Source organism: Oncorhynchus tshawytscha, linkage group LG21 (assembly GCF_018296145.1).
Source record: "Oncorhynchus tshawytscha isolate Ot180627B linkage group LG21, Otsh_v2.0, whole genome shotgun sequence".
Taxonomy (NCBI): domain Eukaryota; kingdom Metazoa; phylum Chordata; class Actinopteri; order Salmoniformes; family Salmonidae; genus Oncorhynchus; species Oncorhynchus tshawytscha.
This window is the reverse complement of record NC_056449.1, coordinates 3936869-3952276: the sequence shown is the minus strand read 5'-3', so window position 1 is coordinate 3952276 and position 15408 is coordinate 3936869. Positions and strand designations below refer to the sequence as shown.

Sequence of the window (15408 nt, the reverse complement as noted above, 5' to 3'; positions counted from 1 at the left end):
GTCCAGAAAAGATGGTAGGGGAAAAACGGTGCCATTGTAGGGGAATCCGCCCCACGGCCGTTGTTATTATTATTGTTATTGTTTGTTGATGAAGCAGAGGTAAAGAGCATCACATAACATGGTAAAAGTATATATTACTCTGTTCTATCGCATGTACAATGAAAAAAAAAACGTATTTGTTTTTTGCAGTAACTCCTTTCTTGTTGTACTGTCGCAAAAAGAGGTGGCAGTTTGACCATTAAGGATTCCAGCTTTAAATCATCTAAATGATTATGAACGTTCATCTTATGTTTTTTCAGGAAAGAAATCTTCAGGCCCATTTCGTCTTAACACAATACCCTGAGTGTACAAAATACTAGGAACAACTTCCTAATATTGAGTTTGCACCCCCCTTTTGCCGTCAGAACAGCCTCAATTCATCGGGGCATGGACAAAACAAGGTGTCGAAAGCGTTCCACTGGGAATGCTGGCCCAATGCTTCCAAAAGTTGTGTCAAGTTGGCCGGATGTTCTTTGGGTGGTGGACCATTCTTGATACACAAGGGAAACTGTTGAGTGTGAAAACCCCAGCAGCATTGCAGTTCTTGACACACTCAAACCGTGCGCCTAGGGCCTACTACCATACCCTGTTCCAAAGGAACTTCAATCTTTTGTCTTGCCCATTCACCCTCTGTATGGCACACATACACAATCCATGTCTCAACTGTCTCAATTATTCTTTGACCTGTCTCCTCCCCTTCATCTACAATGATTGATGTCACCCTTTCAATCCACTTCAATAAGGGACCATAACTTTCACCTAGATTCACCTGGTCAGTCTGTTCAGGTGTTCCTAATGTTTTATACACACCATAAAAAACTAACTTCAAAAACTAACTTGCAAGCCTGTTGACCCTACATTCACACAATCTGTCTCCTAATCCATCAACAATAGGCTACCTGCAGGTCCATTGTTTGCCCGTGGCTGTGGTACAGTACAATGACCTGGAGGATGCTGACTATGGCCAAATGCCTGATTGCACATTTAAATAGTAAAGCAGGTGGTGGTGAATATCATCAGGGGACGGGCACACCTGGCAACCCAGTTCCAACTTCTCTTTGCATAAGTCAGCCTCATCAGACAGTCTGCTGCTGTCCTGGCCTCTGCAGCATATGATGACCTGTCTCAACAGTCATCTGCTTTAGTGGCCAGGAAAAGCAAACACACACGGCAGACTACAAAGTGAAGCAGCTGCCTGTGCTCCTAAAGTTTCCAGAGTAAATTTGTGCATCCCAAATGGCCCCCTATTCCCTATATAGTGCACTACTTTTGACCAGAGCCTATGGGTGCTGAATCTGCGTTTCGACCTTTCTCAGCTCTAACGTGTCATTTACTCCCATAGGCATAATGTTAAAGCCCTTGATGTATTTCCCCAAGCAAGGTACAGAATATGAAACAGCCTCATGATGGTGTTGTCAATATCATTAGAGTTGTTGTGATGAATACAAAACACTTGGATAATAATTAATTAAGGACATAACTCAATCTTAATCTTAAAGGCAAAACAGTAAGGCTTGACTATACATAACCCATTCTTTCATAATATCATATTTCTAGAGGAGTTTAAAAATCACAGCTAATTTCAAAAACAAAAGATGAGTCATAGGACAAGAGATAATAAAAACACAATAAAAAGCAAAAACATTTGCTCCTTATTGACTTAGAAGTACACAGCCTGAATATGTAGACAACCAACTGCGTGATGTAGTCAGTGTGTGCCTCACGAGTCCAATGCAAAGGCTAACCTTTGATGCCAGTTGTGCAATCAGCCGAAGACGTATTAGTCTGCATCAATTATTGATATCTAATCACCTGTTTCATAGTTGCTGCAGCAAATTGGCTCAAATTAAGATCCTGCGTCTGTACTTTTGAGCAGAGCTCATCAGGGCAAAGGTAGTGCACTATGAAAGGGAATAGGGTGCCATTTGGGAAGCACATAGAGGCTCAGAGCGAAGGGGAGGGGAGCGGTACAGTGATCCGTGACAGTGCATCCTCAGGCCTCCCTGAGGAGAAGCCTCAGAGCTTTAAAGCCTCAGCCGGATGATGGATCTCTGGGGCTTTGGGAGAGGAAGCAACCATTCACATCCTCAGTGACAAACCACACAGCCAGGCAGTGACACACTCAAAACCTCCCAGTAACACTTCTGGGAGATTAGACTCCTTAATCCTCATTTGATTTGATCATTTTGAGTGATGAACAAATTGAAACATGAAAATATTGAATATGTTCCAAATGGATATGGGTAATGAACATTAAAGGGTGGGTGGTATCTTTCAGGATGACCCTCATATGATAATGTGAGCAAATTTGAAAATATAGGGGAAATGCTACTCCGAGATCAACATTATGTTAACTTTAGCTCCACCAATTGGTCAAACCTGGTTGAATCAACGTTGTTTCCACGTCATTTTAATTAACAACAACAAAATGTATATTCGATGACTTTGAATCATGGTGAAAAACTGATTGGGTTTGCAGAAACTCATCAAGGTAAGGAACTTCCATCTCTTTTTCACTCAACGTTGAACCTAAATCCAATGACAAGGTGCATTTTTTTGTTGATTTCACGTTGAACTCACATTAGTTGACAACTCAAACAAATGTAAATTAAAACCAGACATCAAAATGATGTCTGTGCCCAGTGGGTTGTATATTATGATAATTCACTCAAATCCATTTAAAAACATAAGAGGTAAAGAAAGAAGCACCCTTATCAGTGATAAGAATCATCTCTGTAACAGTTTCATTGATTGGTTTCCCAGATTAGCACCATTTAAAATAGAGCTAAAAGATACAGTAATGTCACAGTGAACATCCAAACACATAAGCTACTGTCTGACACTTCTCTTCAAAGTGTCCTGTGGATCGTGCCCAGTTTAAACCAGCATCGAACCCCCCTGAGCAAAAACAAAGGCCAGTCTTATCCATCATCTTCAGTCAATCAGTACACAGCATAGCCAAAGCTAATTTAATTTATTCCATCTGAGAGACAGGGAGGGGTACGGTAGGAAGTCCTCATTTCATAGACATAGCCTAACGCATTTGCTCTAGTTACAGAATAGGTCTGCACTTTAGGGCTGACAGGTGACTCAGCCCATATCACGGAAGCTGAACACATAACACTGCAGTATTCCATCACGACAGGACAGCTCTGTGTCTGTGTAATAATACACAGCATTTCATTGCAGAGAGAGAGACTGCTGAGCAAAGTGAGGACTCTGCCTGGTGCAGTGGGCTATATTGTTTCTCTGTCGGACTAAATCTGGGAACATAAGACTTCCGTTTCGAAGCTGATATGACCATAATACATTATTTGACGACTGAGCCAGGAGTCCTTTTGGACAACAACTCTCTCAGCAACCAGAATCAAATGAACCACTGACTGGCAGCTGTTAAAACCACATTCTGTATGATGTAGGCTATGATGAAACAAACTACAGAAATTAATTTGCTATGTATGTATCTCATTAATATTAGGGGAAGAACATAACTGGGCTACATAATAGCACAGGCTTTTAAATATTTACATCAAAATGTATAATTACATTTGATTAAGCATTTCCCAAAAAATGTAATAAAAATGGATTGAGATGGCTCTGCAAATACTACAGGACATAAGATCCAGCATGATCAATTTCTAAACTAGAACTATGTGGTTCAAGCAGGGTTGTGTGTAAGTAGGCTGATCTTTAGATCCTCTTGACTGGACAAGACTTGAGTAGACCAGGTGAAGTGGGAAGGTGGTAATTACCAGTTGTAAATTCGTAAAAACCAGTTGAATGCATTCACGTGTTTTGAACTTGTGGAGTAAGGCTGATTGGCCAATGGCCAACAAGCTGCTTCCACCATAAACTAAAAGTACAGCTAACATGCTTGTAAACAAATTATATTGTTTAAAAAATATATTAATAGATTGCTTCTAATAAATAATGTTTAGTTGTTTCCATTTAACTATAGAAAATGATGTTATTGAGGTAATTTCCTTAGTAGGTGACGGCAGAGGTCATCATGTGGGATAAATCAGACCTCACTGATGATAAACGAGTTTCCCACTTATTACCAGTTGGAGGGGCGTTCAAGATATTTTCCCCAGTCGTATGTGGTAAATACCACCTTCCCACATCGTTGTGAACGCAGCATTGGTCGTGATCTAGGCTGCTTAGAAGCAGCAGCAGTGGCGGCAGTAGCAGTCACATGATGCAACCAAAAGAAGGGAGTGTAGCTGTCGCTCATGCACGTCACTGGAACCGCCTCCGTACTACTACGCATAACTGCAGAAAGCACATGACTGCAGCAACTACGTGTTCTATAATTCTGGTCACGAGAATCGAGTACTATTACAATGACCATATAGCACTGTCAACCCAACAACCCGACTAAATGAACATGCAACAGTATGTAACACCGCAACGAATCTAATTATACAATGCTAATATCACTAATGCGAATCAGATCCAGAATGTTTCACCCTAATTATTTTGTTACACTAGGACAGACACTTTTGGGAACTACCGGTAACAAGGTTTTGTAACAATAGCTCGGTGCTTACGCAAACGATTAGCTACGAATACATAATCGCATTAATTTTTCACAGACGGGCACAATATTACGCATTTGTCAATCTCACCGTCATTCTTGCAGCACCTGAAACTCCAAGGACGTCGACTATCATTGTCGTTGCATTGAAGTTGCTAAACTTTGAACCGTGAGAGGCGTACAGAAACAGCAGCCCACCGGTCTAGTTGAAATATCTTTCGTTTTCAGAAGGCTGGTGATGGTAAAACAGTAGGCTAGTCAACACAAGCTAATTACATTGTTTTGCAATAACAGAAACATGAATCAAAACAACCTTGCTTCGTCCCGTAACGACCCATTGCTTATAGATTGTTGGCTATTAACGTAGATGGGATGGGGGAAAATTGCATTGTAGTAGTAGTAGAACCAACATAACAAATGCATCAATATTTCTAGATATAACGTTAGTCAAACCTTTGTATAAAAAAATATTGCCAACATATCCGTATTTTACAGTTATTTCAATATCAAATGTTTAAAGAGCCACAAGTCACATTCATGCCATTAGTACTAACGTTAGTCTCTGATTTGGCACGACTGACGTTAGTAAAACAATTGTAAGGAGTAAAAGTAGAGTAAACGTTTTAAAAGCGACATATACATTGTTATGTCGCTGTTAAAACCAAAATCATTTAGCACAAACAAAACGATTCAACTAAATGTTTTATGACGTCCTATCACCACGTTGTATGCGCTAATGACATTTCCTTAAAACTCCACGTGAAGCCCAGGCGTCAAGGTTTGAAGACGCCGGTTAGCTATCGAGAGCGGTGATGCTTACAGCCAGAGCACACATGAAGATGAAATTACGCATGCTTCTGCGAATAACATGCAAACCCCGGCAATGTAGTCCTGACCCTGCACATATAGAATATGAACATCCCTTACCTGGCTCCCGGAGTTTTCTGTCAGGTAATTGAAGACGAAGGAAGTGAGCTCCTCATCTAACAGTGAAGCGCAGTCCGCCATTTTCTAGAGAATGAGAGCGGAGAAGTCAGAGAGCGGAGTATACAGGCAAAGACTGTATGTAGTACAGTGTGATACAGGTCTGTTCACATGCAGTTGCAGCTAGTCGCCGGTTGAGGGCGTTGTTATAGACCTCATAGACTGAATACAGATATACTATTACCGAGCCTAGTAAGTAATGATGTCATAACACTGTTTGAATAAGCAAATGAGATACATTTACCCACGAAAGGTGCAAATCAATCGATATGTAGGCATTATTGACCTTGACATAAGTAATGCTTGGAAAAACAACATTGATATGAGCAAAATATGAATTTCTGCCAGGCTAGAATGGACTCGTGGATGCGTGTGGTGACTACGATGAGGACTCAGACACGCAAAGCAACTAATCTGTTTACACAACAAGCATAACAATTTAAAGTACTGCATATCTATAACTCATATTTGAACATACTTTTCAATTTTCATTTAGTTCTATTTTGACAAACTCCTGTAATCCATAAAGTGCACAGAATTCAGGGCATTTGCCACCACTCCAACAGTGTGCCTTTTCTAACACCCATGTTGAGGTTAGGTTTGCCCCCCCCCCACACACACACAAAAAATGGGGTCAAAATCTAAATATAATAAATGGACATTTGTCATTCCTTGCTATTATGCCTACAATATCCCTATTGACAGCAGGTAAGGATATATGGTTTGCTCATTTGGCCCACCCTTTGCCCCTCCTGATTGCATATCAGTTGGATCATGTTTCAGGGACGAGTGTAAGCTAGGCTACTGCAATTGTGGTTCCTCCATCTACTCCCCAATGCCCCACTTCATTTATTTACCATTCACAACTCAACACAGGCAGCTAGTGATGCTTATTGTTGACTTAGCTATCTTATGAAGGTTATGAATTGTACAATTGCCCTAGCAAGGTTTACACGTGATTAGCTAACTAATTGGTTTGCTCACCACACACAAACTCGCACAAACACAGTCCTTTATGCTTTTGTATGCAGCTGATGCCAGCATGTCACACCACTGGACAGTAGGGCTTTGAACATGACAAGGCCAGGGACAATTGCTGTTACGTCTTTACTCTGTTATGCCACTGTCTAAGAAACCGGTACCGGTACTCTCATTCCTATTTTTAGGTCCCTTAACCCTTTTCTATGACGTGTCTTCATCATGTTGTGTTGGACATTTGGTTTAAATAAATTAATCTAAGGATGTTCCAAAAATAACCCACAGGCTGGCATTAATGTTCACCTGTAATCTTCCTGTCATCTTGGCCAAGTCTTCCAGCAATACAGATGAATGTGGGCCAAGCATGTTGCACAGTATATCAAAGAAGCATAATGCATTTGTCATTTCATTAGAATTTGATTTGTTCTAATATGCGCTTTTTGATTGACAGTATGATTGATGCTCTGTGTGTACATTTTAGGTTCTTGAGATGAATGGCTGGTGGTTGGTTGTGTGTCTTGAACTCGAGGTTGAATGTATCCCTGTGCTGACCTAATAGAAGTCCTTGGAAAATAAATCATCAGCTCTGATTTTCAAGGCAAATAATTAATTGAAATATGTCTTTAGGATGTCATTTCTTGGTTGGTCAATTCCCTAATTCCTGTCCCTTGATCCTAACTGATAAGTAATTCACAAAGACTACACCTCAATGGAGACAATATCACTCAGATTGGGGTGATATCTAAGGAAGTCTCAGGGTTTTGCTCGCCTGTGGTAGAGTATCTCATGATAAGCTGTAGACCACGCTATCTTCCTAGAGAGATTTCATCTGTATTTTTCGTAGCTGTCTACATACCACAACAGACCGAAGCTGGCACTAAAACCGCACTCAATGAGCTGTATTCCTACAATAAGCAAACAGGAAAAACGCTCATCCAGAGGCGGCGCTCCTAGTGGCCGGAGACTTTAATGCAAGGAAACTTAAATGTGCAACCAGAGGGAGAAAAACTCTAGACCACCTTTACTCCACACACAAAGACGTGTACAAAGCTCTCCCTCGCCCTCCATTTGGCAAATCTGACCATGACTCTATCCTCCTGATTCCTGCTTACAAGCTAAAGCAGGAAGCATCAGTGACTCAGTCTATAAAAAAGTGGTCAGATGAAGCAGATGCTAAACTACAGGACAGTTTTGCTAGCACAGACTGGAATATGTTCCGGGATTCTCCCAATGGCATTGAGGAGTACACCACATCAGTCACTGGCTTCATCAATAAGTGCATCGGGGACGTCGTCCCCACAGTGACTGTATGTACATACCCCAACCAGAAGCCATGGATTACAAGCAACATTTGCACTGAGCTAAAGGGTAGAGCTGCTGCTTTCAAGGAGCGGGACTCTAACCCGGAAGCTTATAAGAAATCCCGCTATGCCCTCCGACGAACCATCACACGGGCAAAGGGTCAATGCAGGACTAAGATCGAATAGTACTCCACCGGCTCCGATGCTCGTTGGATGTGGCAGGGCTTGCAAACTATTACAGACTACAAAGGGAAGCACAGCCGAGAGCTGCCCAGTGACACGAGCCTACAAGACGAGCTAAATTACTTCTATGCTCGCTTCAAGGCAAGTATCACTGAAACATGCATGAGAGCATCAGCTGTTCCGGGTGACTGTGTGATCACTCTCTCCGCAGCCGATGTGAGTAAGACCTTTAAACAGGTCAACATTCACAAGGCCGCTGGGGCAGACGGATTACCAGGACGTGTACTTCGAGCATGCGCTGACCAACTGGCAAGTGTCTTCACTGACATTTTCAACCTCTCCCTGTGTGTCTGTAATACCAACATGTTTAAAGCAGACCACCATAGTCCCTGTGCCCAAGAACACTAAGGTAATCTGCCTAAATGACTACCAACCTGTAGCACTCACATCTGTAGCCATGAAATACTTTGAAAGGCGGGTCATGGCTCACATCAACACCATTATCCCAGAAACCCTAGACCCACTCCAATTTGCATACTGTACCAACAGATCCACAGATGATGCCATCTCTATTGCACATCACACTGCCCTTTCCCACCTGGACAAAAGGAACACCTATGTGAGAATGATATTCATTGACTACAGCTCTGCGTTCAACAACATAGTGCCCTCAAAGCTCATCACTAAGCTAAGGACCCTGGGACTAAATACCTCCTTCTGCAACTGGATCCTGGACTTCCTAATGGGCCGCCGCCAGATGGTAAGGGTAGGTAACAACACATCCACCACGCTGATCCTTAACACGGAGGCCCCTCAGGGGTGCGTGCTCATTCCCTTCCTGTACTCCCTGTTCACTCATGTCTGCACGGCCAGGCACGACTCCAACACCATCATTAAGTTTGCTGACGACACAACAGTGGTAGGCCTGATCACCGACAATGATGAGACAGCCTATGGGGAGGAAGTCAGAGACCTGACCGTGTGGTACAAGGACAACAACCTCTCCCTCAACATGATCAAGACAAAGGAGATGATTGTGGACTATAGGAAAAGGAGGACCGAGCACACCCCTACTCTCATCGACGGGGCTGTAGTGGAGCAGGTTAAGAGTTTCAAGTTCCTTGGCGTCCACATAACCAACAAACTAACATTGTCCAAGCACACCAAGACAGTCGTGAAGAGGGCACGACAAAACCTATTCCCCCTCAGGAGACTGAAAAGATTTGGCATGGGTCCTCAAATCCTCAAAAGGTGATACAGCTGCACCATCGAGAGCATTCTGACGGGTTGCATCACTGCCTGGTATGGCAATTGCTCGGCCTCCGCAAGGCACTACAGATGGTAGTGCGTACGGCCCAGTACATCACCGGGGCCAAGCTAATTTTTTGCAGACATGTTTTGGTACCCTTCCCCAGAGCTGTGCCTCAACACAATCCTGTCTCGAAGCTCTACGGACATTTCCTTTGACCTCATGGTTTGGTTTTTGATCTAACATGCACGGTCAACTGTGGAACCTATAGACAGGTGTGTGCCTTTCCAAATCATGTCCAATCAATTGAATTTAACACAGGTGGACTCCAAGTTGTAAAAACATCTCAAGTGTGATCAATGGTAACGGGATGCACCTGAGCTCAATTTTGAGTCTCATCACAAAGGGTTTTAAAACCAGCTTTTGCATCTTGCCTATGCCGCTCGGTCATTTCTCATCCATATATTTATATATACATATTCTTATTCCATCCCTTTACTTAGTTTTGTGTGTGTATAAGGTAGTTGTTGTGGAATTGTTCGATTACTTGTTGATATTGCTGCCCTGTCGGAACTAGAAGCACAAGCATTTCGCTACACTCGCAATAACATCTGCTAACCATGTGTATGTGACCAATCAAATTTGATTTGATTTTGAAACCATGCAGTTTATTAGGCTACAGATGTTATAAATTCTGATAAACTTCACAGGGTGGTGAAAGTGCGTGGTGATCTTGATGCTCCTTTCCAATAAATATTGAGGGTCTTATTCTGGTGACATGAATAATGCTTGACTACCATAATAATCTCATCAGGTAGACTAGCATACCTGCATAGCCTACCTGCACTGTATCTGCGAGCTGTTGGCTCGCTAAAGCGCACATGCTAAAATCAGAATAGTCACATTTGCTATTTAATGCAGTTTTTGTGACAAAATTATCGGTAGAGTTATCGGTACATGAAAACTTAAGCACAGATTTTTGTCCACAACAAGTCAATTTGGTGGAAACACACCACTGGTGGGAAAATGCGCATATTTTCTTAATGCCGATTCTAGAATATTACCATAAAAATCTGTCGCCAATTGTATGGAAACCTGGTTAGTGTTAGGAATGTTTGTCACCTTACCTATATTTCAGCACTGAACAGGTCATTTGATTCTTGTCATCTTTTCAATTGCGTGGTGTTGTTGTTACTCAACTGTATTGAGTTCATTTCAGTTAACTCTCAGCGTGAAAAAGACATGGGAGGAGGGCCTCATTATCATTTTTCCTGGTATGCTTTGTTGCAGGTTTATGTTTAGAATAGTTTGTTTTAATATCTATGTTTCCTCATGCACATTGATTGATTCATTTATCTTATACAAAGATAAATAACATTTTTCTAAACTATTCCTATCTGTAAGGGGTCGGACTTACTGCACCCGTTACTGACATGGTTGTTCCAGTTAAGATGGTTTAGGTAGTGGTTTTTATTGAGACCTTCATCTTAGCAGTCATTCTGAGTACAGGTTGGGGGTGATGAAATATTGAAATTCTTCCCTCTGGCAGGATTCCGACAGGAATTACTAATCACTTCACAAACCAGCATAATATGACTTGCAAGTCTGATGTGGCCCATGAGCCAGGATTTTCAGACCATAATGTTGAGGATAACTAGGCCATAACTAAAGGCCTTATTAAATGTACAATATGCGGTCATAAAGTGTTCACTTTGAATTGAAACACATTCACTCTGGCAGTTACTTGGTGAAGGCTTCAGAAATAGAAATGAATGAATGCAACAGGCATGTCTCTGTCACTAACAAAGACAGTCATGGGTGGGTATCTCTCACATTGACTCAAAAGACATGCTGGGAAATATGCAAATACGGCTTTACACCCTATAGTGTTAAAACTTAAAACGCCTTGTACTGAATCAACGTTCTTTTGCATTTAAAAAGTGCTACAGCAAATAAATATGTTTACAAAACGCTAACGTATTTTCTTTGACATTCTAAATAGCTTGACACGTTTAAAAAGTGTTGCAGAAAAGTTTTTAGTTATGTGTTCAGATCCTAAACACTTGATTTTACAATGACCATAGGAATTGCACAAACAGAACCGGGACCAGGCTAGTGGAAATGTTGCTGTAGACTACTAGGAAACGTTGTTGTCGTGGGCTACTACTAGAACTAGGCTGTCTATGGTCATCAATCAGTAGAGTGCCCCATTTCATCAGTTATATCATCTCATTGATCTGTCAGGAGGAAAGGCCTGATGCGATGTGGGAGGTCAATACAGTGGGGCTGCCTGCTGCACGTTCAGCCCAGCCTACCCCAGTTGTTCAAGGACGCCAATCAATCGGATTCACACAATCTTTTCCGAGAGGGGGGGCTAGCACGCCACTGTTGTTGATTGGTAACAGGGGTATTTTGCTCAGTCGTGATCAATGGGAAGGAAAGGAGAGCAACACGTCGCTTTCGCCGCACGTCGACAACATTTCCCAATGTGACGCGGCCTGGCATAGCCCCAGTCACATGTCTGATCTAATGGCGCGGATCATTTTAGGGATTGATGCACCGTAAGTGGTAAGCTCTAGTCTGGGTCCTCCTTATCATACCGCTACCTGTGACTGATCACTGACAATTTTGTTGTGATCCATCGGGGGTCAAGAGGACAGGTCAGCTCATAAGTCAATAATTGGCGTCATCGATACCATGCCCATTATCAGTCAGTAATGTACGGTTGGGAGAGTTCTATAAGAGAGAAGAACGAAAATGCCCTATTCTATATTTACATGCCAACTTTTGATGCAGTTGTTTGACACTATTTGGAAATTAGTGGCTTTTCTTGTGGTTGATTGATTTCATTGAGCGTTTAGCTTACACACATTTATCTCTGGTAATGTATATAAACAAAACAACGATTGATTCGGACATCTCTTCATAGCATCCAATTTCATCCGAATCTTAGGTCACTGTCATTCATGTAACGTGGATAATCCGTACTGAGTGATACATCTAGAATACATGTAAAATCACTGACATGCTCTTAATAAGTCAATGTACAATTAACAACAAGAGCGGGAAAGAGTATGAATGAATGGTGTGCGTGTGCTTCTCACGACTGAGCATCACCTACAATCACAGAGCTGTAGAAAAAAACACAGCCAGATGTTCAGCAACCTATATGTCTCTCCGCTGAGGCATGTGTAAAATGCAATGTATTGAGGGGGATGCTTAACTCGCAGTATGACCTGTGTGGCACGGGGACGTGGTGCATGTGGCGCCCTATATGCAATACAGCAGAGCACAGCACACTGAACCCGTTGAGCGCTCCTCCGGCTTAACGGCTTTCATTTTGGAGGCAAGTCAGAGGCCTCGACAAAGACGCAAAAGATTCAGCGCTCTGTGATTGGCTGGCCGGGCTCTTGTCTCTGAGTGGAGGAGGAAGGAGAGTGAGTCTGTAATGAGCTAGAGCGAGAGAGCTGGAGACCCGATACCCCCGGCCAACACGTGCCTTTCCATCACGACTCCCTTTTTCTTCCAGCACAATGCTGGCAGGCAGGCAAGCTCGGCTCCCTCCGTTGCTCACCACTCTCTTTCTCACTACTTTATTGTCGGGCTGGTTAAACAAACTGCCACAACCAGTCACTCAGGTGATAAAGGGTTTCCAAGTCGTCTGATCTAACACAAACAAGCAGTGGGGGTGAAAAGTGTTGCTCCAGCCGAGCGGTCACATGCCAGACATTTCTCTGCATAGACCTCGTCCAGTCCTCCCTCCCCTTTCTCCCAGGGCCACTACCCTCAGACATCGCCCTAGGGCAAAGAGGAGTGGAGCTATATTTAGCGGCTAGGGGATAGAGGGATGCCAAAGGCCCTGTTTACACTTGACCTAACCATCATAGTATGTAACATTTGGTCATATCCCATCCCCTGTAAATTTTAACATTTCTAGATCGAGGAATGAGGACAGAGCCATGATGATCACCAACAGACCAAACTGCAAACTGTGCTTGGAAAGCGCTTGCATTTGGAAAGCCTCTCCCACGTTTGGGGAGCTTCTGCGTTTTGGACTTGTTTGAACAACGACAGGTGTAAATGAATAGAGATCCATATTCTGTTGTTTGCCTCCTTTTGTCCCGACATGGATCTGAATGTCAAATTCAGAAGTCTCTTGGACCATCCCAGAATATTGATTAAGAGCAAACACACACCGTATTTACTATATGTTCCTGGATGGGTAGGAAATGTGTTAACACTAAAAGCAACAACAAAAAAGAAACTATGATTAGTCATAGGATGAAGCAGAACGGAGAAACCCAGCAGTTTGTTACACCATTGCCACTTTTTCTTCCAGGAAGTGTGATGCACTGAGTTGCTACAGGTAGGTTACATACCAAACCCACCCAGCGGATGTTGGCTCCTCTTCAGTCTCATTACTGCGCTGTCGAATGACAGGACCGCAGAAACAAGTTCTGACGAAAATGGTTAATTACTCTGACAAATCGAAAACAAACTGTCTAGACAATGGAAACGTTTTCTTTGGGGCCGTCTGTTCCTTGACCTGTGAGAACGTGTGCACTGCATTGAGAGTGGCTGAGTCAGTACAGCGTGTGTGTACATTGTGGGATATGTAGCATTCCTGCCATTGTTTTGTGAATAGAGGGGTGTCGGGAATAGAACAATTTGGGTTGTCAGACACGCTAAGCCAGCAAAGTGATTCCAAAAGCACAATTTTCCACACCTTGACGTAAAAGATTCACACACCACACACTCCCCCTACTCATGTGCACACACATGAACGCACATACTCTGTGCTCGCATTCTCACACAACAGAAAGCTGTTAGGCTTCTACTGCTTGGGACCAGAGTGACGCAGGTGTGTGAATCTGTAAGGATCAGACATCCTCTCCTCAGAGAGAGATTGTGTGTGTGTGTGTGTGCGTGCGTGTGACCACTTGATGGGTGGCTGTCAGGGGGCTGGTCATCTGGCCTAGAGCCTGGGGACGATATCTATCACTGTCTGCAGACCTGGCAGTCTCTCTCTCTCTCTCTCTCTCTCTCATAGTTCCAGTAAGCTTCATTCCACCTTCTCACCACCACCAGCCAAGCCCTTCCTCTGTGCTCCTGCTGGACAGACAGGCAGCGAGACAGACTGTAATTAAGATAAGCTCACATTAGAGGGTGTGGAACCCCGTACTGGGGAAATGAGAGATCTGAGTCTCTATCCTATCTACTAAATTATTATCCTCCAGGACACCAAAGCGGTGCAATCAAAGCACTGGTAAATGGGGAAAGAAATGTGAATGTGTGTTAAGACTAAGTAGTCTATTCTATAAGGATATTCCCTGACTACTGGGTGACTGGATGTTGGCTACCTTCTTAAGATAGACTATCTGCATGTGTACATTGATTTGAAGTGATGAACAGAGAATCTAGGACAATGCTGAATTGTCTGATTTGGTCTCAGCTGGATCTCTGTGTGTTTTCTGGGAAATGGGAGAGGTTAGACTGCTGGAGTCAGCCTGTGATGTTGACAGCCCACCTGCTATAATGCTGTGTGAGTGCACCGCTGCAAGATGTAGTCCAGGCAGGCAAACTAGGCCAGATTAGTATTGGAGGCTGAGCCAGAGCATTGCCTTCTGGGTGCCCTGATGCTACCTCCCCCTGCCTCCCACGTCTCTCCCCCTTGCCTCCCCCTCCCTGCCTTCTTCCTCCCTCTTGCCTCCCCATCTACCTCACTTCCCTCCCTCCTCCTTGCCTCCCACCCTGCCTCTCCCTCCCCAGGGAGAGACTGATTTTTTGAGGAGCGCACCGGAGGGGACCCACGTTTTACAACCCTCCCAGGTTTAGCAATAATGAAGCAATGCTTAGCGTTAGGTATAATAAACATTGATCCCATTCAGGTGGATTTTTAAGACCTCAAATAACACCCCCCCACACACACACACACACACACACACAAGCACGCGCGCAGACAAAACAGACACACAGTGCACACACAAACATGTGCACACACACACGTACAAATTGACAGGCACATGTCAGAATAAGCAGTATAAGCAATAGGAGCGGAGGTATTTATTGAGGATTGAAGGACATTAGGGGCATGCAGTGGGTGTAGCATACTTTGGTAAATATAGTCTAGCCACGGT

At 43.3% G+C, this 15408-nt stretch overlaps 1 protein-coding gene across 3 annotated transcripts in view; it reads right to left on the bottom strand.

Moving 5' to 3' along the window:
- LOC112220733 (peroxisome proliferator-activated receptor gamma coactivator 1-alpha) overlaps window positions 1-5634 on the bottom strand; it is a 64665-nt gene extending 59031 nt beyond the window's left edge. The window contains exon 1 of one of the 3 annotated variants that reach the window (XM_024382592.2): window positions 5504-5634. In XM_024382592.2, the coding sequence (XP_024238360.1) occupies window positions 5504-5584 (81 nt within the window). In that variant the 5' untranslated portion in view covers window positions 5585-5634. Of the gene's footprint in view, window positions 1-4667; window positions 4758-5503 lie in introns of those variants that run through there. The other 2 variants (XM_042302891.1, XM_042302890.1) reach the window with 2 other exon arrangements.
- Between the last annotated feature and the right edge of the window lie 9774 nt (window positions 5635-15408).